At 47.1% G+C, this 23111-nt stretch overlaps 1 protein-coding gene across 8 annotated transcripts in view; it reads right to left on the reverse strand.

The window, feature by feature from the left end:
• Nucleotides 1-23111, reverse strand: part of MECOM (MDS1 and EVI1 complex locus) — a 330442-nt gene that overhangs the window by 37490 nt on the left and 269841 nt on the right. For 6 of the 8 annotated variants that reach the window (XM_083868952.1, XM_083868948.1, XM_083868946.1 and 3 more), the window contains 2 exons: nucleotides 10586-10720; nucleotides 182-284 (listed from right to left, as the gene is read on the reverse strand). In XM_083868952.1, the coding sequence (XP_083725078.1) occupies nucleotides 182-284; nucleotides 10586-10720 (238 nt within the window). Of the gene's footprint in view, nucleotides 1-181; nucleotides 285-10585; nucleotides 10721-12362; nucleotides 13102-13249; nucleotides 14654-23111 lie in introns of those variants that run through there. The other 2 variants (XM_083868949.1, XM_083868950.1) reach the window with 2 other exon arrangements.

Genomic DNA, 23111 nt, shown 5'->3' on the forward strand with positions numbered 1-23111 from the left:
TTTCAATCAGGAACACAAGGGCAGAAGGTGGACAAATGCAGCCACAGTCCAGCTCTCCTCCCTGGCTGCAGTGAAGCCAACCCAGATTTCAACACAAGAAAAAAATCTGCCTAAATTCTGGGTTAATTTCAGTGAGTTAATTTCACAGGGTTAATTAATGAAACATTAAGAAGAGGCTAACCGTGGATGTCCGGAGCCATTGTCTCATGTGAATAATCTTCACTCTTCATGAACAGTAAGAGCTCCTCTCCTGGTTCAATATCTGCTACCACTCTGTAGAATATCTGGAAAAAAAAACCAAAAAAACAGAAAGAAAAAGCAAGGTAAGCACCACAATAGGCAAAGAAGCATCAAACACTGCTAGTGAGTGTGACAGACCTCATGGCCAGAGCCAGCCTGCTCATGATGCTGCTGCTGGAGAGGAGCTGATTGTCCATGGCAGGTCTGCTCCTTCCAGCCCCAAAGTTGTTCTGCTTTGGGGTCTGTGAGGATAAAAAGAACTGCTGCTTTCAACAGCCTCTGCTGCAAAATGAGCTGTGTGATGACTGCAGATATCACCAGCAACTTGTCTGAGTTATACCAAACCCAAGTACAGAGCAGCCATAAAACACATCCCTGAGTGAGCCTGGTAAGGGAAGGAACTCCTGTTGCACTGGGAAAAGGTCCTGAAGTAACTTTAATGCTTGGACTCAATTATCTTCTATGTCTTTTCCAACCCTAATGTTTCTATAATTCTAAAGCAGACATGAGGAGATGCTGCAAAGGCATCCAGCCCCCTGTTCCAACCATCCACACAGTCCAAAAAAGCTGTGAAGAGAGACACTTGTAAAAACCAATGCACCTGGTTATTCCTTAGCTTCAAATGGAAACCAAGGGAAAAATCAGTCCTGGATGAAGAAACACCGCGAGCAGCCAAAGCTGCTGGTGGTGGCCCTGGCTGGTGACACTGTCCCCTCCTACAGGTGATGCTGGGCTGTGGGAAGGAGCCCACTGGGGAGGCAAGAGGCTGTGGGGGAGGACAAAGGGGACACCCTCCCTTGGGTCCATGCCCCAGAGGAAGCACAAGCCAGCACCACAAGACTCTGCCGAAAGGAAATTCCCAAAATCCATCTGGCTGCTTTCTGTCTCAGCAGGAAACATGAAGAGCACTAAAAAGCTCCACGAAGCAGCTCAAATAAATATTAGTAACTTCCTCAGGCCTTGTTAAACAAAACCACATGACAGCTATGTATGTTTCCTACGCTAAAAAATGATGCCTTTGCCTTTTCTCAGACTAATGTATTTTTAAAGGGTTTGCTCCCAAACTCTTAACTCTCAACACTCGTCGCAGAATGCAGGGAGAGAGAGGCAGCAAATCACCTCCAGGGCTCAAAGTCACACAGATGGGTCTGTCACAGGTAGGGACAGGTGTCTGGAGGTTTGTGGGTGCCTTCCCTGCATGGATTGTCACCCAGGGTGGGTGTTTTCCTTGTCCCCAGGCACACACACAGATTGTCACCCACCGGCAGGCAGCACATACCGGCCTCCTCCAGGAGGTGGCCGCACAGCCTAATCCTTTCTGCCTGCACAAGCTGTGCCCACGGACATGGGCTAAACACCTAAAGAATGTCGAATTAAGATGCATTTCCTCAGATCTGGAGGGGTTTGTTTCCTTCGGTTTGCCTCAAAAGCCACTCCAGAGAGCAGTGCAGGGAGTGGCAGTGGAGGGTGCTGGCACAGCTCATCCCACACCCCGATGCTCATCCCTCACCAGGTGACAGAAGTGCTGGCAAAACACATCAGGCACAAGGTAGCAATGCCACAAGCCCCTGCTTGGGGACAATTTTTACCATAAAAATCAGGAGAAGGAACTTATGGGCAGTGTGATGCACCCCCCATCCTCCTCATCCACACCACCCTCATCAAAACACCAGCCTGGGCTTCTTGGGCTTCCCATTTTTATCTCTTGTTGAGAGGATTTCAAACTCCATCGAGTGTTTTGGAAGCCAAGAGAGCCACACAGTGTCCTGTGTATATCACTTCATGCAGCCAGGTAAATATCTGGTACCACAAGCCCCCGAGGATCCAGTGCTGCTGCCAGTGCCAAAGGATACAGGACTTCCAGGTGGGGCTGCACTGAGGGAACACAGCTCATCCCATCAAAGGGCAAACCACATTTAAATGAAGCCAGCCTTTACCTCCTGCAAATAAACCTGATGGCAGTGCCACATCCCATGAATATCTGCTGCAAGCAATGCTTGGTTTTACATTTGTTACAATGTATTGAAAAGTCGATTTTTAGTTCCAGAAGTGTAATGGCTTCTGCGTAACTGAAAAGGGAAGCTGCAGCTGGATCTGTGGAAGATAAGCCACTGCTGGCTGGTTTGGGGTGTAAATAATGTGTGGAATAATGACATGTGCACACTGACTGAAGAGACTTCTGCAGGCCTCCCTGTTGGTGTGGAAGCAGGAGCAGGATCACCACCCAGCCAGGAAGGACTTCCACCATTCCAGAGGGACTGTGCCAAAACTTCTGCTCTGCCCAGGACTTGCTTCTGCTCCCAGGTTTTGTTTCCCAGTCAGGTAAATGCTGCTGTTCTTGCTGGGCTGGTGCTGCATCCACACCAAGGAAAAAAGAAAAACCACAGCAGAGCCTTTTCTGATATTCTCCCTGTCCCATCAAAGGTGTTTGGACAGACCTTTTCACCTCTCACCACAGAGTGAGGACACATGGACTGGGGCATAAAGAGGGTTTTGTTCACAGGGGCAGTGCTGGGGAGCATCGCTTCACTCGGGGAAGCCCAGGAGGATGCAGCATCTTTCCTGCAGCTGTGGGACACATCCCTGAGCAGGCAGCAGACTCTGCAGCCAGTTGTCTTGTCTGCATTGGTATTTAAAAATCCAGAGGTGATCCAACTACTTATCAAAAACTGCCTGGCCAGCCTCTCTGTCCCTCAGCAGGGAAACAAGATGAGTGTTTCAAAAAACCTGCATTTTTTAAGTTGAGTAATGTTTCTTTATTTTGCATGTCAAACCAAATATTCACCAAAACAAAGGCTGAGTGACAGATTTCCAACTCTGACATTTTCACATTTCACATTTTCACACATTTTTAATTATTATTAAAAATAATTCCTAAAATTTCTGTACCTACAGAAAAAATTCACCTACACAAATATATCAATTTGTGTTGCAGTGAGAATCTAAAATAAAACATATTGAAGATTAAACCAAAACGATCATGCAGGTAAATTTATTCTGATTTTAAGACCTGTCCTTATTACTTCACATGAATAGCTTTTTTTTTTCTCTCTTCCCACTTAAAACCTCCTGGAATTACCCTGTCTGGGAAAAAGTGAGAAGCCAACTGTTGAAATGAATCATGCTGCCCGAATTTTGAGGCAGCAGCAGCAGATGACTGAGGGCAGGTGGGGAGGGGGTGTCCTGCAAACCCCCAGATGGGGAACCTCACAAACTCCCCACCAGCTCCACAAGCACCCCTTGGGCTGCTTGTGTTTTGCAAGAACAGCACCTCTACCACGGGCAGCATTTTTTTGTATTAGGAAATGCTATCATAAAATAAGTGGATTTTTCAATTGCAAAGCTTGAAGATTTCTGGTGCACAGTCCTGACTCTACTGTCATTAATGAAAGGTTTCAATTTTCTGGCTATCATTTTTCCAGCTGACTGAGCCTGCTCCATTAACCAACTTTTTTGGGTTAACCTGCACTGATCTGCTTGGGAGCATGTATAGGAAGAGCTTCTGCACAGAAGAGGAACAACCAGAGGAGGGGAGGGTAAAAAAAAAAAAAAAGCAAAGTCCAGATGCACATTTCACATGCCCTGGGATCAACGGTGTGTGACTACAGTTTATGTAGGAAGAGCAAAATCAGATTCAGGTCTGGAAACACTTTCAAAGTTCAGGGGGTCCGAGGTGGGGAGAAGCTGGGGGAGGCCTGGCTCATCAGTGCTCTGTGCCTGCCCACACCACAGGTCAGAGATCTGTGCTACTGAGCAGAAATAAAAGCTCCCAAACTGCAAAGCCATAAAGGGAAAGGGGAGGGGGGGAAGAAAAAAAAAGGAACACACACAATTCTTTTTTAAATGGATGAATAAGGCCTCATTGTTATGAATCCCAGTTTACTTTTCCTGGTCAGGCACTTGAAATTTTATTTATGCTTAATAGACTGCATTTGGCATGTGTAAAGATGACAGAAGCGTGAATTATGAACGACCTTCGACCTATTCAGGAAGTTGTAATAATTGAAATAATAGCGAAACGCGCTCCCCGCGAGCTCGGCTGAGGCCACGCTCCGCCGCTGAGCCCGTGTGCTTTGAAGCACCCCAGCCATCCCCCTGCCCCTGCCAGCCCCACACTGCCCTGCCTGGACCCCCCTCTGCTCCCATCAGCAACCCCCAGAACCAGGAGGGGTTAATTGAAGTTAAGGTTTTGGGGGGGAAAAGCAACAACTCAGTGACTGAGTGCGAGTGAAGGCAGGAACTGCCATGCAGGCATTTGTCGTGCCCCAAAGAGGAGCTGTGTTCTGGTGCATCCAGCTAAACCCTTTATTCCTGCCTACAGCTTTGGGAAATATTGCACGTGCCCCAGAGCTGCCTGGGAAATTCAGATTTTAGGGCAGGCTAGAGATGCTGCTCCAAGTCAATGCAGTTTGTCCTTTAACCCCCAGGCCACGTGCTGAACTCACAGCTCCCACCACACGGGAAGGCACCCAGGGATCCTGTCCTGCCCCACACTGGTGCAAACAGGAGGACCCACTCTGCTTGGGATGGTGGGATGGAACAGAAGATCCCAAAAGTGGATTGCTCCCTGGTGAGCCCCACCAGCACCCACATCCAGCACCCACTGCACCACATTCCAGGGGTACACCCACCCCAGGCAGGGCAGCCTCATCTCCCAGTTCCCTTGGGGAATGTGCCCCAAGAGGGAGAGTGCATGCTGCCAACTGGCATCCACCTCCACACTGCTTTGGAGCAAGAGTGGAACTTGCTTGAAAAATAAAACAAATTAAATGTCCAAAACTACTAATGAGCATTATGTCCAAGGAGCTCCATCAAAATCAGGAATTACGCCTGCCAGATAAATGAGCAGGATGAACAGACACACAACTTCACAACAAGCCATAATTAAGAGTTTGAAGGGAAAAGAAAACAAGAAAGAAAAAGGTCCAAATAGTACAGCTTCAATTTTAGCTCCCCTGATGAACAACTTGTGCAGCTGGAGAGCTGTGTGATGAAACCCGAGCCACGTTCTTTTTGCTATACTCAGGCAAATGATAAATTGAAACAAACTGGAGTTTTTTCAAGGGCCAAGGTAGAGGAGTCCTGCCTGCAAGCTGTACTGGGCCCAAAGAAAACTTCAGCAAAAATCCAGAGGCAAAACTCAACAAGTCTCTGCACGCAAGGGGCTGCAGGGACACAAGTGGGAGCCCAGTGGGGAGAAAGGACCTTCCCCTTCCCACTGCAGAGAGGGCAGGGGGAGCACCACAGTGCCTCAGCACCAGGGCTGTGAATCCTTTCCTTCTTCATTTCCAAAATGCCCCAAGATCGCTATGCAGGAAGGACTGGAGGAAGGATGCTCCAGGAATCCCCATTTTTCCACCTTGTGAGGGAAAAGGTGCCTCCTGCTCCCCAAAACAAGACGGGAACTGCAGGATACTTCTCTGCAGGGCACCCTTTTTGGCATCCTGGGGGGCTGCAGGCCACCTCCCTGCCCAGTACCACTCAGGTCTTCTTCCGCTGTTGGTGAATTTTAGCTTCTCTGAAAGCCTTGGTTCACCCAAGCTGCTCTGGTCCTGCAGAGTATCTTCCTTTACTAACCACTGACACCAGAACCCAACTTCTGCCACCCACCTGCTCTCCTGAGCTGACCTAACCAACCACTTGTCCTCTAACACCCATGAACCTCCACTAATGAACCCCACCAATATCAAGCAAGGTGCAGTCTTCTCCTGGCTCTGTGGTTGCCCATAATTCTCTACACTTTAACAAGCAGATGAGTAGGATTTGATAGTCCTCATCACAAAAAAAAATCTCTTATCACTTTTATGAAACATGAATCATCAAGAAAAAACCTCATCACTTTGCAGAAATGCCAATAAGAAGTTGCTAGCTTTGGTTCTAAACAGTTTATTTTAGGTCACATCAGGACAGTCCAATGCTGAGAGCAGTGCATCAAATTCCAGATAACACAGGCAGTCATAAAGCCCAGGCAGGAATTTCACCCACAGCCTCAGCTCTAACTGCAGCAAGTGGAAAATCACCACCAAACAGCTCTTCATTCCACCAACCCTGACTTAAAACATCCCTGCTCCACTGGAGATTTTCAGTGGGAGCTGGATTAAGCTTTATTTGATAAATAACCAACAACTCATAGGAAGAGTCACGGCAGAATAGGGCCCCGTTATGAGCTCAGCATGTGCTGCCCTCCTGACCCACAACAGCCAAAACCTTAATTTCACTCTCTGACAACAAAGCCTCAAAACTATTCCTTAAATACACAACTTTTGCAGGTGGCTGTGCAAGGAGCCCCTGCCCGCCACGGACGGGGGGCCGCGGCCATAAAACCTGAAACATGAAGCTGTGCCTGCAGATTAAAAAAGTTTGTAAAACGTGTAAGGTGGGATCAGATCTGGTGGAACCTACAGCAGTAGGTTCACTCCTGTAAGTTTATATCACTGACATCGGGCACGTTGTTAAGAGTGTGATACTACTGGTTTTGCTCCCTTTGCAGCGGCACGTACTTGAGGATAAGGCAAGGAAACGAAACACACACACAAAAACCCCACCAAAAACCTATTTCAGCACGCACAGCAATATAAAACCTCAGTAAAGTGATCCTGAGTCACTCTGAGTTTTCCATGAATAAACCAAGGGGACTCTTCAGGAGCTGTTTTGTTGGGGGGAAAGAGATGTGGAAGCTCAGGGCAGTTTCATAGCACTGTGTGTCTGTATCACTGTCAGAACTCTGCAAGCAGCAAGCAAGATAAAAACAATATTCAGGGGTTTCAACTTCAACAGCTACCAATAATCTTTCTAAAAATAAAAAAGGTTTTTTTAAAAAAATAAATTTGTAGTTTGAAGGTGACCGTGATCTCAGCCTGGAATGTGTGACAGCCCCTGCCATGCCACTGCTTGATTTGCAACCACACTTTCATTAACATACATCTTTAAAAATAATGCTTTTGCTGGGCTGACAGCACTGCCAGAAAGCCTAATAGAGCCAGTCATTCTGAAGTCATTAAAAAGTTGAACTAATAGATATTTAACGATAACAGAGAGGAGTCGTCCAAGTTAGCAGAAACTGCTCTAGAATCCTAAACTGACTCTGAGCTGAAAAAACACATTCCAGGGCAAGAACAGTGACAAGGCTCTCTGCAGTTCTGCAGACGCTGTAGTCTCTTTGGGGAAAAGAGAAAAAAACTGAGTGCCCTGTTTGTGGAATTTCATTATTGACATACACCTAAAATTACATATGTTCAGGTTAGATTGGGTATGACAGGAGATAATAGTAAGACAGCAAAAAGAAATCCTAGATCGACCTCATTTGAAATTTAAAAAAAAAAGTTTAAAAATGCAGCTTTTAAGCCCTACTCCAGCTGCAATCAAATGAAACATGAGTTGCATCTAGTGTGCATGTTTTGACTGCATCTCACCATTATCGAGCTGTTCATCTCAGCAAAGCTCATTTATACAGTCACAAGAAAGAGCCCAGGCCTTTTGTAAAGTTGATCCTAAGTGATGAAACCTAACCTCAGCCGTGAGTCAGGGGGTGGGGTGGTATGTCTCTGAAAAAACTCTAGGAGAGAAAATGACAAAAAAATGTTTTTCTTTCCCTCTTTTTGTTAAATACAGCAGGTATAACACAGCAGAGTGACCAGATTACAAGAGTGAGTTCATCTCAATCCTGCCTCGAGCAGTCTGGGAACCATACCTGTCTGTCAGTCAAGCTTGAATTTAGTAGTATAAACTTGTGGGCAGCATGAGGCTGGGAGCACTGGCAGGATCTTTTACCTTCTCAGGTACAGCCCAATGTTTGCTTGTGAATTTTACAGATGAGTTGAAGCAATTAGAGGTGAACAATTACTGCTGATCGAGTGTCTGTGGCTCGGGAGAGAGCGGAGTCTCCACACTGGGGATGCCCCCCATGCAACCAGGGCTGCTGAGGGGCTTTGTGTCCCTGGGGGAGGCAAGAAGAACTGGGGTGTCCCCCCACACCTGCACCCAGCACTGGCTGTGGCTGAGCTGGGGTCTCCTGTACCAAGCCGGGCTGCATCGTCTCTGCCTTCCAGCCACAACCACTGACACACATCCTCAGCTTCGCCTTTTTTTTATTTTCCCTTTTTATTCCGTCCTTTTTCTTTTTTTCCTCCCTCTTTTTTTTTTCCAGGAGCTACTGAGGCTGAGTGACCCCAGGCAGCCCCACAGAGTCTCTATATGCACACTCAGCCCTGACTTGCATTTGTCACTCCTTGTACACGCACACATTTGGCCATGTAACGTCCATTTCCCAGTTTGCCTTCCCATTATATTTTATGTTACCTCTGGTGAGCTTGTGCCAGAAGAAAGCAGAAGGAGGAGCTGTTAGAAAGGCTTTCTTGCTTTAAGATTCGAGAGCACATTTTTAGCATTAACTTTTTAGGCTCTGGTCATAAAACGTTGGAGTACGCGGACGATTTTGTGGGTAAATGTGCAGCGTTTCCAGAGGGCCAAATGAACAACAATCTCCTGCTGACAGCACCCAGATCACAACACGCTACTTGAGAGACAACCAAATCCTAATTTGCAAATCTCAGCAACAAAACGCTGTAAAAATATGGAATTATGAACAGCACGATACTGTGCAAAATAAATAACAAGCCTCCAGTGAATGAAGGGAATTATTGGCAGCAGTACAGCCACCATTACCGAATGTCAGAAATGTAAACACTAAAAAGAGAGAAAGTTTAAAAGCGCCATAACTTTCCTTCCAAAAACGTCAAGGCGCGGGTGCGTGTGTGCACTCAGAGGGAGATGCTGAGGGCTCAGCCTCGCCTGCACTCTCAGCTGCAGATCCCCAGCACCGACCCAAGGACACTGAGTTGCTCTGACCAATGCACGTGATTTTACTCCTGATCTTTCCCACCTACACCAGGTCCTGCTCAGTGCAAAATACTTGAATTTGCTGTTTCAATTAATCTGCGTAGTTTCCTTTTCCTACCACTGTTTTATAAATGCTCTGCATGGAGAGAATTTATCGTTTTTCAGCACAAAGCGTATTTCAGCTTGGAAAACATAACTTGCTTTTACTAATAACCTTTATGGTTTCTTTAGCTAAACCAGCTGCTGTATAAAAAAAGAAATTATCTCTCGGTCTGCTGGCTCGTTCTATGCTACATGTGCTCAGGGCTGAACTGTAAAAGTTGGAAATGAAAAAGATCTTCTCCCATAGTTTCTGAGAAAGTTATTTAACCCAGTTTTAATCAGCTATCTCGCATGAGTGAAATACACAGCACTGGGCTGGAAATAGCAGGCTCCCTCACATTCATTTCCTATACGTAAGGAATTTGATTAGAAAGAATGATTTCTAATTGAAGCTTTGTGTCTGGTTGTGATTCTTCTTTCAATACTGTCAAGGCAATTAAATCAGCTAAAGATAATCTTTAACATTCACCTGATGCAGTTAATTAAGTGGTGAAAAAATGAAACACTGATTAAATGAATCGAATCATACGTTGCAGGTAGTGAAGTTTAAATTGAAAACAAGAATTCACAATCAGTTGTTACTTTTCTGTTTTAGATATTTTACTTTAAAGAAGCAAAGCTTCCTCAGCCTAACTTCGCCCATTAAAATATTTCATAATGGCCTCTGTTATCCGCAGACAAAAGCAAACCCTGATTTAGGAAACACCTAATAACTCATCAGCATAATTGAAAACAAAATGCTTTGCTGCTTTACTGCATTCTGCCTCTGCCTATCCCAGCCTTTTTTCCAGCACACAAGGATAAATAATGTTTCAGGCCAACAAAGAGTGGACTTAAGTGCAATAAATGAAAAGAAAAAGAAAACCATCGAAGACCCTGATTCTGCACGTAAGAACTGTGAGTTCCAGCAAAGTGTATGGGAAGGCACAATAATATCCATGCACGTGTGCATTCAAATCCAAAGTCCTACACACGCAAGCACACTGGTAACATTAGCACTTTCGCGTCCTCCACTCTTTCCATTAAATTCATGTTACAGCTTCTGACCAACTCAACGATTTAACATTGCAATCCAAGTGGACTGCAACAGGAGCCAGAAAACGTTCCTCATTCAAAATCAGCACATAATGGCTTTGTATCCTTTAGAAAGCAGCCCTGAATTTTACCAGATATAAGACCAAAAAAAAAAAAAATCATTTATGAATTTAATATACAAAATAGAAAAATTGTATTTTCTACCGCCCATAATCAAAATTATTCCGTTCTGCATTTTCCATCTGTACCTTATCTTTTGCCATAACAGGCAACAGGCCAAAAGCTGTTGTGAATTGCTGTTATTTTTTTTTTCCCATTGACACCTGAAAGTTCCTTTAAAAAGCAAGCCCGGAAAGTGAACACCACGTACCTGATCACTTATTTGACATGCAACAAGGTTGTGCTGATTGTAGCATCCAGCAAACTTGATATATTTGAGCCAGTTTCCTACATCTGGTTGACTGGCATCTATGCAGAACTTCACATTGCAAAACTCATCCAAGATCTAAAAAGAAAAATATGAAAGAGTAAATCTTTCTGTCGCTGGCTGAGTATTCTAATCAAAAGATAAATCACAGGTTTCCAAATAAACAAGTGGATAACAACAACAACAACAATAATAATAATAATAATAATAATAATAATGGTGTGTTTGTTCAGAAATATGTTTCCCTGCTGAGATTTTTTTTAGGAACTGTCAGAATACATACATAATAATAAAAAGACAATAAATGTTCTCAAAAATGTCTTGACAAATATTTACATGTAATCGAAATGTTGTCTAATTATTGCAATGAAACACTATGTTAATTTAAGAGGCACCTGATTTTCTATGCATTCATCAATGACTATGTCTGAAATTATTCTTTTAATTAAATAGGACTCTGACAGGAATGTAACAAAAATTATTAAAATAGATGGCACTGGCTTCATTTAAGGTTTCTATTTTGTTTCAGGATTTACGTTGATTGCAGCACTCATTTGGAATTTTCACATTTGTAGCTCTGAAGGAAACTTTATCTAGTAGGCAGAGTTATTTATCTTGTTTTAATATTACACTTCCCAAACAGTCCTGTGCAACACTTAAATCCCTCCCCTTAATCGAAGCAAATAACAGAACTCCTTATGTCAAAATAAAGAGAATAAATGAAAAACAATGTAAACACTCATGCAAACCATGGCAGCATTCAATACACACCAATAAATGGTTCCAATTACGCAGACAATAAACAAATATAATGAGACTGCTGGTGGACAAGCTAAAGACGATGCTCCATTCTAATATTATGACAAATTACTAATCATTACAGCCGACTGAATATCATTATTTGCCAGCCTCACCATCGGCCTATCCCAAACTTCCCACAGCCTCCCAGCGAGCCGAACGCTAAATTGTAACTCTTCTCTTTGGCACCGGCAGCAGCCACCACCCCCCATTTTAACAGCAGAATAAAGAAACAACCTTAAAACGCCCCAAACGCAAAGCGAAGGGCGAGCGGGGCTGTGCCCGCCGGGGAGCGCCTGGAGCCGGGAGCCCTCGGAAATCCCTGCCCGCAGCCCCGGCGGTCCCTGGAGGGTCCCCTGGGGACCTCGGGGTGCCCCGGTCACCCCCCGTGTCCCCGGGATGGGGATGGGGATGGGCCGGGCCGTGGGCTGGGGGGGTGCGGTGGGTGCGCGCAGCCCCGAGCATCGCCCCCGAGCCCGGCTCTGCCCACACCGCCAAGAGAGAAGGTGGAAAAGCTCAACCCCAGCCCGCAGAGCCCGCAGAGCCCGGGAGAGCCCCGGAGAGCCCGGCAGAGCCCCGCAGAGCCCGACAGAACCCCGCAGAGCCCCACGCCAGGCGAGTTGGGTCCCCGCGGCCGCTCCAGGAGAGTTGGGTCCCCGCGGCCGCTCCAGGCGAGTTGGGTCCCCGCGGGCGCGCCCGCTTCCCCGCCGCCCGCACCTCCAGCCGCTCCTGGGATGGGGATCTTTAATTTTCCCTTTCAGAGAAATCCCCCAAGGAGGGAAAGGGGGCTTCGCCCCGCACTTCCCGGAGTCTGGGCTCTGCCCCGGGGCCGGCGGCACCGACGGGGCAAAGCGGCCCCGTCCCGTCCCGTCCCGTCCCGTCCCGTCCCGCGGGGCTGTGGCAGCGCCGCCGCCGCTCTTACCTTGTGTCGCCGGGAGCCCGCGGGGACAGGGAGAGGGGGGACAGGGATAAATATCCTTCAGGCGGCTGGAAGCAACATCTCGGTGCTAAAGGCGGGCGGAGGCCGCGGCCGTCGGGGTGCGGGGCGCTCCAGCCCGGGCGGGGGCTGCCGGCCCCGGGGGGCTCAGCGGCGGCGGCGCTCGGCCCGTTCCTGCCGCCTCCCCATCACCAGCCCCGCTCGGCCCCTCCTGCTCTTATCGCCTGCCTTTGGGGCGGCGTGTGCGAGAAAAGTTATCGGGGAAGGGGAAGGAAAGGGAAAAAATAAAAAAACCAAACAAACAGCCAAAAACCCACAGAAGCCTCTTCAGGGAAAGGAAAGGGGGAAAAATAATTAAAAAAAAAATTAAAATTAAAAAAAAAAAAAAAAAGGAAAAACAACAACAATAAACCCCACCGCGCACCGCTCAACAAAACAAACTTCTTTCACTTCTCCGCCGGGGATGGGAGAAAAGTGAGTGCGCGTGGGAGGGCGGACGGGCGGGCGGCTCTCCTCTCCCTCTCCCCCTCCCCACGCCCGCGGCGCTGCTTCCCCGCCGCACCCCCGGGGCAGCGCCCGGCCCGGCCCGGCCCGGCACGGCCCCTCTCCGCCCCCCCTCCCCTCCCCGCCCACCCCGTCGGGCCGTGCCCTCCCGCCGCTCCCCTTTCGGGCACTGTCTCTTTAAAGCGGGACAGCCCCGGTCGCCTTTCCCTTCCCCCCCCCCCCCTGCACTCTCCTCTCCTCTCTCTCCTCTCCTCCCCGGCCCCCCCGTCCGGGCCGGCGGCGCTCCCGGCGCGCTTAAAGCGACAGCGGCCCCGCGGCCGGGGGTCACCGCCAGGTCGCGGAGGAGCGGCCCCGCCGCGGGGACTCACCGGGAGCCCTCGGGGGCAGCCCCCGCCGGGCCCCCCCGGCCACATCCCCCGCCCGGGGCCGGCGGTGCGCTCTGCCCGGCCTCTGCCCGCTCGCCTCTATTTATTCGGCACCGCTGGCCCCGCTGGCCGCAGCCCCGAGCGCCGTCCGGGGAATGAGGCGAGCGGGAGCCCCGACGGCTGTTCCCTCCCGGAGCGTTACCCGAATTGTCCCCCGTCATCGCGTCACTCTGCTTATTAATAACGATTTTTTAATGAAATGCAACTTCTTTTTTTTATTATTATTATATTTTTTAAATTTTTTTTTCTTCCCCGGCCAATTTCGGCGCGGCGGAACCGTCGCTCCGCTCGCAGCCGCTTCCTAAACGATTGTTTTTGGTTTGTTGGGGTTTCCCCCCCCTTTTTATTTCTTTGGTAACGAATGCCATGAATGGAGCGGCGGGGCCGGGCTCTACCTGCCCGCCGGGCTCTCCCGGCCCCGCAAACGGACCCGAAATCCAACAAAAATCCGCAAAGTTTGGAACAACCCGGGCTCAGTACGGCGAGATCCTCGTCTATGTGCTTTGGGAAGAGGGCAGGGGAAAAATAAATAAATAAATAAATAAATAAATAAATAAGAGGGCTGAGCTGTATCTTTTATTGCACCATCCAGAAGTGCCACCCACTTTTTTTTTCTTTTTTTTTTTTTCTTTTTAAGTGTAGATATATTTTTCAGACTAAAAGTGAATTTTTTCTTCCCTGGGGGGCCAAGAGGGGCCGGGGAAAGGAGAGCGGGGGGGGAGGGCGAGGAGCAGAGTGACAGGAGATGCTGATGGATTCGTCTCAGCGGCCCGTTATCTGTGACATTGACCTGTTAGCTCAGATAATGCCTATTGTCCGAGGGGAGAGAGACGGGGGAAAAGAAAAAAAAAAAAAAAAAAAAATCCGCACGCAATGGTGGTAGGTAGGATAGGAAAAAAAAAAAAAAAATCTTTTGTCAATAACCTCAAAAAACCCGGTGGGAGATTCCCAGAGCGGCCGGGCCTGGGAACCGGCGCCCGCCCGGTGTGCGGGGCCGTGGGTTCCTGCCCTCCCTCCGCTGCCCATTGTTGGCGATTTTTTTTCCTTTTTTTTTTTTTTTTTTTTTCTCCCTCTCTTTTTCTCTCTTTTCTCTCTCTCTCTCTTTTTTTTTTTTTTTTTTTTTTTCTTTTTTCCTTTTTTTTTCTTTTTTCCTTTTTTTTTTTTTTTTTTTTTTTTAATTTAGCCATAAATTGGCCCGGCTCGCGCTATGAGCTGTTCTATTTTCTCCCTGTCAGGATGAGGGATTTGCTTTATGATGCATTGTGTATTAAATACAAGTAATCTGGGAAACTGATTGCTCCAGCCCATCGGCCTGATCAGAGCCCCCGATAGGGAGCCCGGAGCCCCCCCCCATCCCCTTTCCCTCCCCCTGGGCCGAGCCACAAAGGGAGGAAAGGCGGGTGGATAAACAAAAGCGCTCCCGGTACCGGCGGAGCCCGGCCCGGCCCGCACCCCGGCCCGCCCGCCGCCGCTGGGTGGCGCTCGCCGCCGGGACACCGCTGGCCTTCCCTGTTTTGGGGGGAAAACCCTCTTTTTTAATAGTTCTCCTTCGTGCAGCGCTCCCAGCGGTTCGGTTGTGACCCAGAGGAGAAGGAGGAAGAAGAGAAGGAAGAAGAAGATGGGGAGCAAGGCTTGTGTCCCTGAGCCAAAGGAGGAGCAGAGGGTCAAGCTGGGACCTCCAGCATCCCTGTCCAGGGATGTGGATACACACACATCAGCACACGCCAATGTGTTTCTTCTTTCAAGCGAAAAAAATCTTTTAAAACATCTCTTACCGCCTTTCCCCTCTCCTCTCAGACGGGTTCTGTGGGCGCTTCAAGAGGCCCAGATATTTCCACAAGGTCCCGTTGGCAATTGTTTATTTAAAACAAGTCGCTCTATTAGTGGAGCAGTCAGGAGTTAGTGCTCCAGTCTGCTAGTAATTCCCACCAGGCTGTAAACTGATGCCTCTTTTAAGCCTTTAACTTCATGGTCGTCCCAGAAGTAAAAGTTCTTCTAATGGAGACCCTATGGGCATCGTGCATTCCAGCACATCATTAAAGCAAAGCAAAGCAGCTCGGCCACAGCCAGATGAAATAACGGCACTGTCCACGTTTAATGGGCTTCCTGGGGCCAAACGCTGCCGAGGACAATGGGGGAAAATCACACAAGTCACCGGTGATTTTTTAAATACCGTAAATGTTCATATCAGGCTCGGTATTAGCCTTTCGTTTGTAGACAAGCCACTTCACCGCCACCTTTCTGACAGGGGTTTAATGTTATATATCTCAAGGTGGCTGAACACAACACTGAGCGTCCTGGCTAACAGTGTGATGAGTGTTTGAAACACTGGGTGAGTGCATTAACGTGGAGAGAGAAAGGAAAAGCAAAGTGAAACAAACACGCAGAAAACAACGACTTTCTGACGTTTCCAAACGCTCCAGGACAGACCTGGGAAACAACAACAAGAACGAAAGGCAACACAGTTTCTGCATGTCAATTCTTCCCATCCAGTGCTTCCAACTTGGGGAAAAAAAAATAATAAAATCAGGTGAAAACATAAGTCTTGCTGCTGATTTCAGGGGGAAGAGTCAGATAATTTCCAGCCTTTGATGAAGGAGTGGGGTGGGCATCCCAGTGCCCCCCACATCGGTGCCCTGTCCCTGCTGCCCCTCCTGCCCTCACTCACACCCTGCCTGGCTCATCCCTCCCAGCCAAAAGGCGGTTTTTGAGTCAGGGAGAGGAGGGGAAAATTAAAAGGTAAAAAAAAATGTAAATAAGAAATTTCCCTTGGTCTGGAAATGGGCCCAACTGAAAGCATGTTAATCTCCACCTCAGTAATTTGGTTCTCCTGGAGAAGACAGAAGCCCTGCTGCTGTGCCCTGCACTTCATAAATCACGTCTTTATGTGGACAAGGTCAGGGCACCTAACAGCTCAGACATGGGCCTTTGCAGTGGCTCGGAGGGCTCCGGCATGTTTATTCTCTCGCACAGATCTCTGAGGAGCAGTCCAGCACGCTTCTAATTACTTTTGATTATTTTCATTTGCTCGGGTCAGACTGGCTTTGCCGGCACTGCTGGAGGGTGGGTTTCCTCCCCCCAGCCAGGCTGTGGGATGCAGGGGGATCAGTGCTGTGCTCTGCACCCCCTTCCCCAGGGCAATGCAGGGCTCCAGAGACCCCTGGGGCTCACCCCGCCAGTGCAGGGGGTCCCCTTTTGGCAGCGAAGGAACCTCCAGCTGAGTCACCCCCACAGCTGCCCTTAGTCAGGCAGAGCAGGACATTTACCCCTATGAAATGAGGGGTGTGCAGAAAAACACACATCCCACACATCCCCCAAAAGTACCTACTGCCTTTGGGGGGAAAAAAAATAAAATAAACGACCCCGTATCCTTGCAAAAAAGAAAGTTACAGTGGTGCATGTGCAGGCAATAAAAAAGTTGAAGGACCTCTGGGATGGCTGTGGGGACAGAGCTGTGGAGCACAGGCAGCCCCAGCCGTGCACAGAGGCAGTGTTAGTCTGCTCTCCCCGATGGCTGAGCAATCACAGCTCAGCCCACCGAGAATGCACGGTGCCCTGGCAGGGTGGATACACGGCAGGGATGTGTGAGTGTTCCCTGGCAGTGTTGGGGTCCAGGTGAGGGTGAAGCCATCCCTGTGCTCCCACAAGCACTGCTGAACCCCCTCTTATGGTCTGTAACAACACATGGCTGCTACTGGCAGAAGCTGACTACCCAAATACTGAGCATTTTCTCTTCCATTAAAATGTGGACTCTAAAATAGCGTGTTCCTTCATATCCAACCCTGTATTCTCATCCTGGTGTGAGTGATCCCAGCAGACCACTGCCCTCGTGTCCTGTACCCGAGTGTGCCAGTGTCTCCATCACATTCCAGGTGGGAGAGTGGGTGTTGGTGCCATCACAACTAGTGGTACCCACACTCCTTCAGCAGCAGCTGACTGGTGGGAAGAAGTTTTCTGGCAGACTGAGCCATGCCATTGAGTTTTGAGCTTGAAACTTTTTGGATATTGGGTGCTACTGCAAACCAGGAGAAGGGAAATAGCAGCAGATTACCTACTGCATCAATCAGGAAGATGTAAAAATGTGCCAGTGCCTCGTATCTGGCTGCCTGGGTGATTTTCCTCCTGTCTTGGGGAGGAAATCCTGCAGACACCCTTCCCTGTGACAGAACAAGATGTTTGCCTTACTGCAAACAAACCACGGCCCTCACAGCACACCCCAAATCTGATGCTGAGGGATGCAGTGCTGCTGGTCCACACCCCTGCTGTGGGCACACTCCTTGCAATGCTTTCCTCCTCCAAACCCTTCCCCATCTCTCCCTGCCAAAGCCCATGCTGTGGTGCTGGATGCCGAGGACTGTTGCTGTTTTCCTTTGGAGTGTTCATTACTTCCATTACAGAAGAGTCTGGAAGCCCTCAAATCCAGCCATTTTCACACTTGAGGTTACTGTACCCACAGGGTGAGACAGCCCCTGCTGGATGAGTCTGGCACGAGTCTGGCTACAGTAAAAGTCTGGGGAGAAATGCACATTTAGCCAGCTTGTCTTAGCACCTACGAAAGCCAGGGCAAGGCGAGGCAAAGCTGACTGATGTGGGTGTTGGCCTCCCTTCCACTCAGAAGCTGCGTTTTCCCGTGCTTCACCTTCCTCGTGTTTTGAAAGGAAGCCAAAATCCTGGAGAATCTGGGAAATTCCACTGGCGATGCCCTTGTTCTGCATTTCCCTGTGTGCTGGGCAGCCTGGAAGGCTCTTTTCTTCCTTAACCACCCAGAGAGTAAAAGACCTTGAGAAATGGTCATGACCAACATGACCAAAAAAGCACCTGTTTAGTTGGGGGTTTTTTATCACTCTCTCATTCATCCACGTTGAAATACAACTTAATAAATCCCTCAGGTTTATACCCACGCCTGCTTCCTCTGAAGATGGAGCAGTAGAACCCATGAAGCCAACAGAAGATCCACATGGGGTGGCCAGAGCTCCCACCCAATGGAGCTGCTGCTTTTCTGCTTGAAAACACAACTTTTAGCAGAAGCTGCCCTAAAAATGGAAGATCCCTAAGAAATACTCCCTGAGAAGGCATCATATCCAGGAGGTAGGAAGCACAATATAAGGATTTTGCAGCCTTCCTTTTTATGTGCATAAGAATTCAACAAGGTTCAAGTCACCCTCCATTTCTTCCATTTTTTTAATTTTCGAGCCTTCTCATTCAACAAATAATTTGAGGGCCTCCTTTGGAAGACTCCTTCCAGTCCCAGAGCCTTCATGGCACATGAAGAGCCATGCAAGGAGGTTATGTTGGGAGCAAGTCCTGGGGAACCATTTGGGTTTAAACACTATTTATGACCTGAAAGCAGAATTTGCAAGCCAAAAGGATGAAGAAGAAAATATGGAAGCAGGGAAAATGCCAAGCCAAAGGAGACTGAAGGGGTTAAAAACCAGAACTTTACAAAACAAGAATTAATGTGATACATAACAGGTAATTCTATTTTAATAATCAATTTTAGGAGTGACTGGCTATTTTCAAAGCATTCCTGTTGTAGCCAAAGTTTTAACTAGGCGTGCGAGAGTGGGCATAAACACCTGTGGACTTTATAAGAGTAAGAAGCAATTTATCACCCAATAAAAAGTCAAACACTCGTGTTAAAATTTTCAGGTTTGCATTTGCTATTTTAAGTGTCACATGTGTGGATGGTTCTAGGGGAGGTTCAGGAGAAGTGGATACACACCCTACACACAGAAACACACGTGCACACAGCCAACACAACCAGCTCTACAGCACGGAAGGAAACCTGCCTGAAAGCACCAATGCTACAGTTTCATCCCTCTTATGTTTTGTAATAAACCCACTGTGATCATCGACCAGAGTTGTCTAAAACCTGAACTAAATGGGCATTAAGTCAGTCGCCGTATGAAATTATTGCCATTCGATTTTCAGATAAACCACAAAGCTTGATGAACTAACATTGTTCCAGCTGAATTAACTCATCATCCCCGGGAAGAGAGGTTGTGGAGGAAAGAGAGGGCTCTAGTAGTGATGATTAATCCTCCTCTTATTGCAAGGCACTTGCCTGCAAGCAGAGAGATGCCCTGCTAAAGGCAGGCTGAGGATCCACAGTGCCTCCAAAACATCTGCCTTGCCAAACCCTGACAGTAGTGTTAAACATTTTTTTACATGTGGGAGAGGGAGAATTTTTTGTTACGGGCTTGTAATGAAACTATAAATACACTAAAATCCCCATCAACAGTTCAAGTCATGCTTGGTAGATAAATCCAGGGACTGAAATTCAGGAATGTTAATTTATTCAACTGGTGGAGGAACATGCAAAGTTGATCCTTATCCCATACTCGGGCAATCTCCCTGGGATTAAGCCATAAAGTGTTGGGGCAGTAGTGCCCTGTGAGTGGCTCAGGCTCCCCAACATGGGCAGGCAGAGCCCTTTGTGTCCCCCACCCTGGCTGTGCTCAGGGTCCTGAGCAGTAAATGCTTAACTGGCCCCGTGCGTGCACAGCAGCCCACCTGGGCGTGCAGGAGAAGTGCTGCTCCACATAAATTAGTCACACATGGGCAAAGGTGCCTGATGCATTTGGAAAAATCTTACCCCAAGAGCTACCTGGTTTGCTCTAAAAAGATTTTGCTCATCGGGAAAATTCAGGGCAGGGAGGGGGGAGAATATATTTGATGCAGGTGTCCAAATAAACCTGTCCTATAACCCATGGATCACAATGGGTTATTAATGAAATAGCTGTGAACATCAGCGTATCCTTGTGGCAGATTTCTTTCATAAATGAGTTGAACATTTTCCAATTTCAGGAAAGTGCTGCTACCTATAAACTTGGAGATTAAGGGCTTTTTCCCCTAAGACTCAGATCCCTCGGGGCATTTGTGTTCTGGCATGCATCCCTTATTTGCTGAAGAAATTTCAAACTTGGTAATTTAGCACCATACTGATAAAACAATGGGGGGAAGGAAAAAGAAAAGCAGCAGTTGGGCATGCATGTGAAGGAAGAAAGAGGTGAGTGGTACAGCTTCAGGCATTTTTTTCTGTTTTTTTTGTTTTTTTTTTTTTTTATCCACAAGCCATACTGCAGATTTTTTTTTTTTTTGTGAGATTCATAGAGAAAACATTCCCAAGATACAACATATAAGATGCATATCAATCCACAAGCTGAATTTTGCAGATGCAAAATGACCTGCAGAATTTGAAGGAGGATGGAGGCTGTTTTATAACCATTTTTTTCCATATAATTTATTTAAGTACAAGATGTTGGGCTAAATTTGCCACTAGCAGAATTATGAGTATTAGTATTATTAGCATTACAGCAGCACCTAGAGGCCCCAGTGGAAACTGTGACCCTTTGTGGGTAGAAAAATAATAAACATGAGACTGTCCTGAAATCTTACAGTTGGCATGGATAGGATAAAAAGTGTGCCAGATGGGAAGATTACCATTTTATTTTTACAGATGGAATACAGAGTTCAGCTCATGGAGAAAATCAGCGGCAGATTCTCATGCGATATTTTCACATAATTTTCATTCATTGAGAAGTTGTTTTTTATTCCTTTTCTTTGACTGCAACGAACAGAAACTCCTCTCTCCCTGCTGGTGCTTACAGCTTCTCAAGGATAAATAGTGTGAGTCTGCTTGGTCACTGCCAGTTAAAACAGGTCTGCCTGCTTTAACATGGCTCATCTGTAGCAGAAATTCTACTTTATCTCTCCTTTTTTAGCTAGGAAAATATTTTAGCCTTGGAAATGAGCAGTTTATACTTTGGAACAGATCTTTAAACGTAAGCACATTGTGCTGATTGGTGCCATAAATGAAAGTTCCTCCTATAGAAACAGTTTTGGGGAGGATACATCAAACTCTGCCTTTGACTTTTGTGGCAGAAATGTGAAACGGAGTTCATGATGTCAAGTCTTGTTGCTAGGAGTCCCTCAGCAATCATGCAAGGGTTGAGCATAAGATGGATCACGATCCCCACCAGGCAGAGGGGAAGAAACTGCCCCAATCACTCCACTGTGTGCTCCTAAACCTCACTAAGTGGCTGTGAAAAGCAGCAGGGAATGGGCATGTGCTCAGCTGCAGTTTTTTGGGTCTATAGAAGCAAAATGAGGCAATGTGTTAAGAACAGATGTCTTTCCACCAGGAAGGATTTCAGAGGCTGCATGATCTGTCTTGCTGAGAATCCAGTATAGTAAATACAGCAGTAAAGATCATTTCTTCCCTTATGCTTCCATGTGCTGGAATCCTCAAATGGGACAAAGCATGAGATCCACTGGGTTAAGGAGCTGTTGATGTTTTGGCTGAGGAAGGTGGCCTTTTCAAGGGGTCATAATGAGATGAGAGTTGTCACATATTCCCCAGGGAAACACCAGCAGCTCCAAGTCCTGAGCACAGCACTGACATGAGAACATTGGCTACCTTGGGGCTGAACTTGTGGCCAGAAGTGTTGATCAAGCCCAGGCAGAGTCCCATTTCCAGACAAGATTCCTGTCACTCCTGGGGTCAGACAGGACACTCAGACCAGACCTGGGCTGTCCCAGGGCTGTAGATGGAGGAGCTGCTCCAGCTTCAAACAACAGTCCTAGATCCTCCCACTGCCTTCAGCTCCAGGACCAGAGGGCTGGAGCACAGTATTTTAGTGTTATATTTGTGAACTCTCCAGAAATATAAATGGGAGCTAGAAGCTGTCCTGCCAGGCACTGAGAACAGAAGCTCAAGCCAGTTGTGTGTTGCACGAAGGACGTCTGTCAGCTTGGGTGATAAAGTGAGAATATCTGTCACGATATGAATGACCACAATTTTTCCTAGAGCTTGTGGTGCATTTAAAAGTGCTATAAAAGATGCAAGTGGGAGTTACGAGTGCTCATTAGCACTTTAGAATTACTTGATTATTTCATTCTCTAAATTAATCCGTGAATTTTGTCTCAAATGGAAAACAGTAGGTTTAGATAGAGATTGCTGTGGACCGGGAAATACTTCTATGGAAAGAAGAAACTGAATTGGTTTGAATGATTTATAAAATGTGAGGGTTTCATTCCAAAATATCATTTATATGCCCAGAAATCTACGCAGCAAATCTAATCCAGCAAAGGAAAATGAACATTCTCAGTCCATGAATAAAGATGGGAAGTCATTCTGCCGCAGATTCAGCCTGTGCCAGCCCATGTATGACAAGTAACTGATCTTTTTACACATGTGATAGGTTTGTATTTACCCCAAGTTTAGGAGACAAAATGTGGGGACAAAGAACATGACAATAGCCTTGAAGAAAGCCATAATGACAGCTACACACTGAGTTAAGCACATCCTTCTTTCCTTAATGTATCCACTGATGGGAAAGAAGGAGGACAGTCAATGCCAGAGGCAAAGACTGACCAAAACCTCCAAAACTCCAGTAAATCCTGTTGCTTTTGATAGAGTGCACCTCCACCAGTTTTAAGGGGTACAAATGAATAAGATATAAATGGGGTTTGTATGAACAGAATCTAATACCTTGTTGACTTGATTTCCAACCACCACACAAAGAGTGTTGTGACGAAGGATTATGTTGTTCCAGGTGATTCATTGCAACTCCGGTCAGTAGCCAAGTGTCCAGCAGACACATCTGAAGTGCAGTGACCTTGGCTTGCGTGAGTGAGGCCAGTAGTAAAAGCAAATGGATGTTAAAATGAAAGATGTATATTTTTAGAAGAATTTGTAGTGTTTGGACTCCAGCTTTAGATGGCTCAAGAGTATTTTGTAAGCCAAAAATCTGTTCCTCACTTCTGGTTTGTTGATTAAATATACTTGTTACCAAGAACTTCG

The sequence above is a fragment of the Zosterops lateralis genome, assembly GCF_965231275.1.
Source record: "Zosterops lateralis genome assembly, chromosome: 10".
In the NCBI taxonomy this organism is placed as follows: Eukaryota; Metazoa; Chordata; class Aves; order Passeriformes; family Zosteropidae; genus Zosterops; species Zosterops lateralis.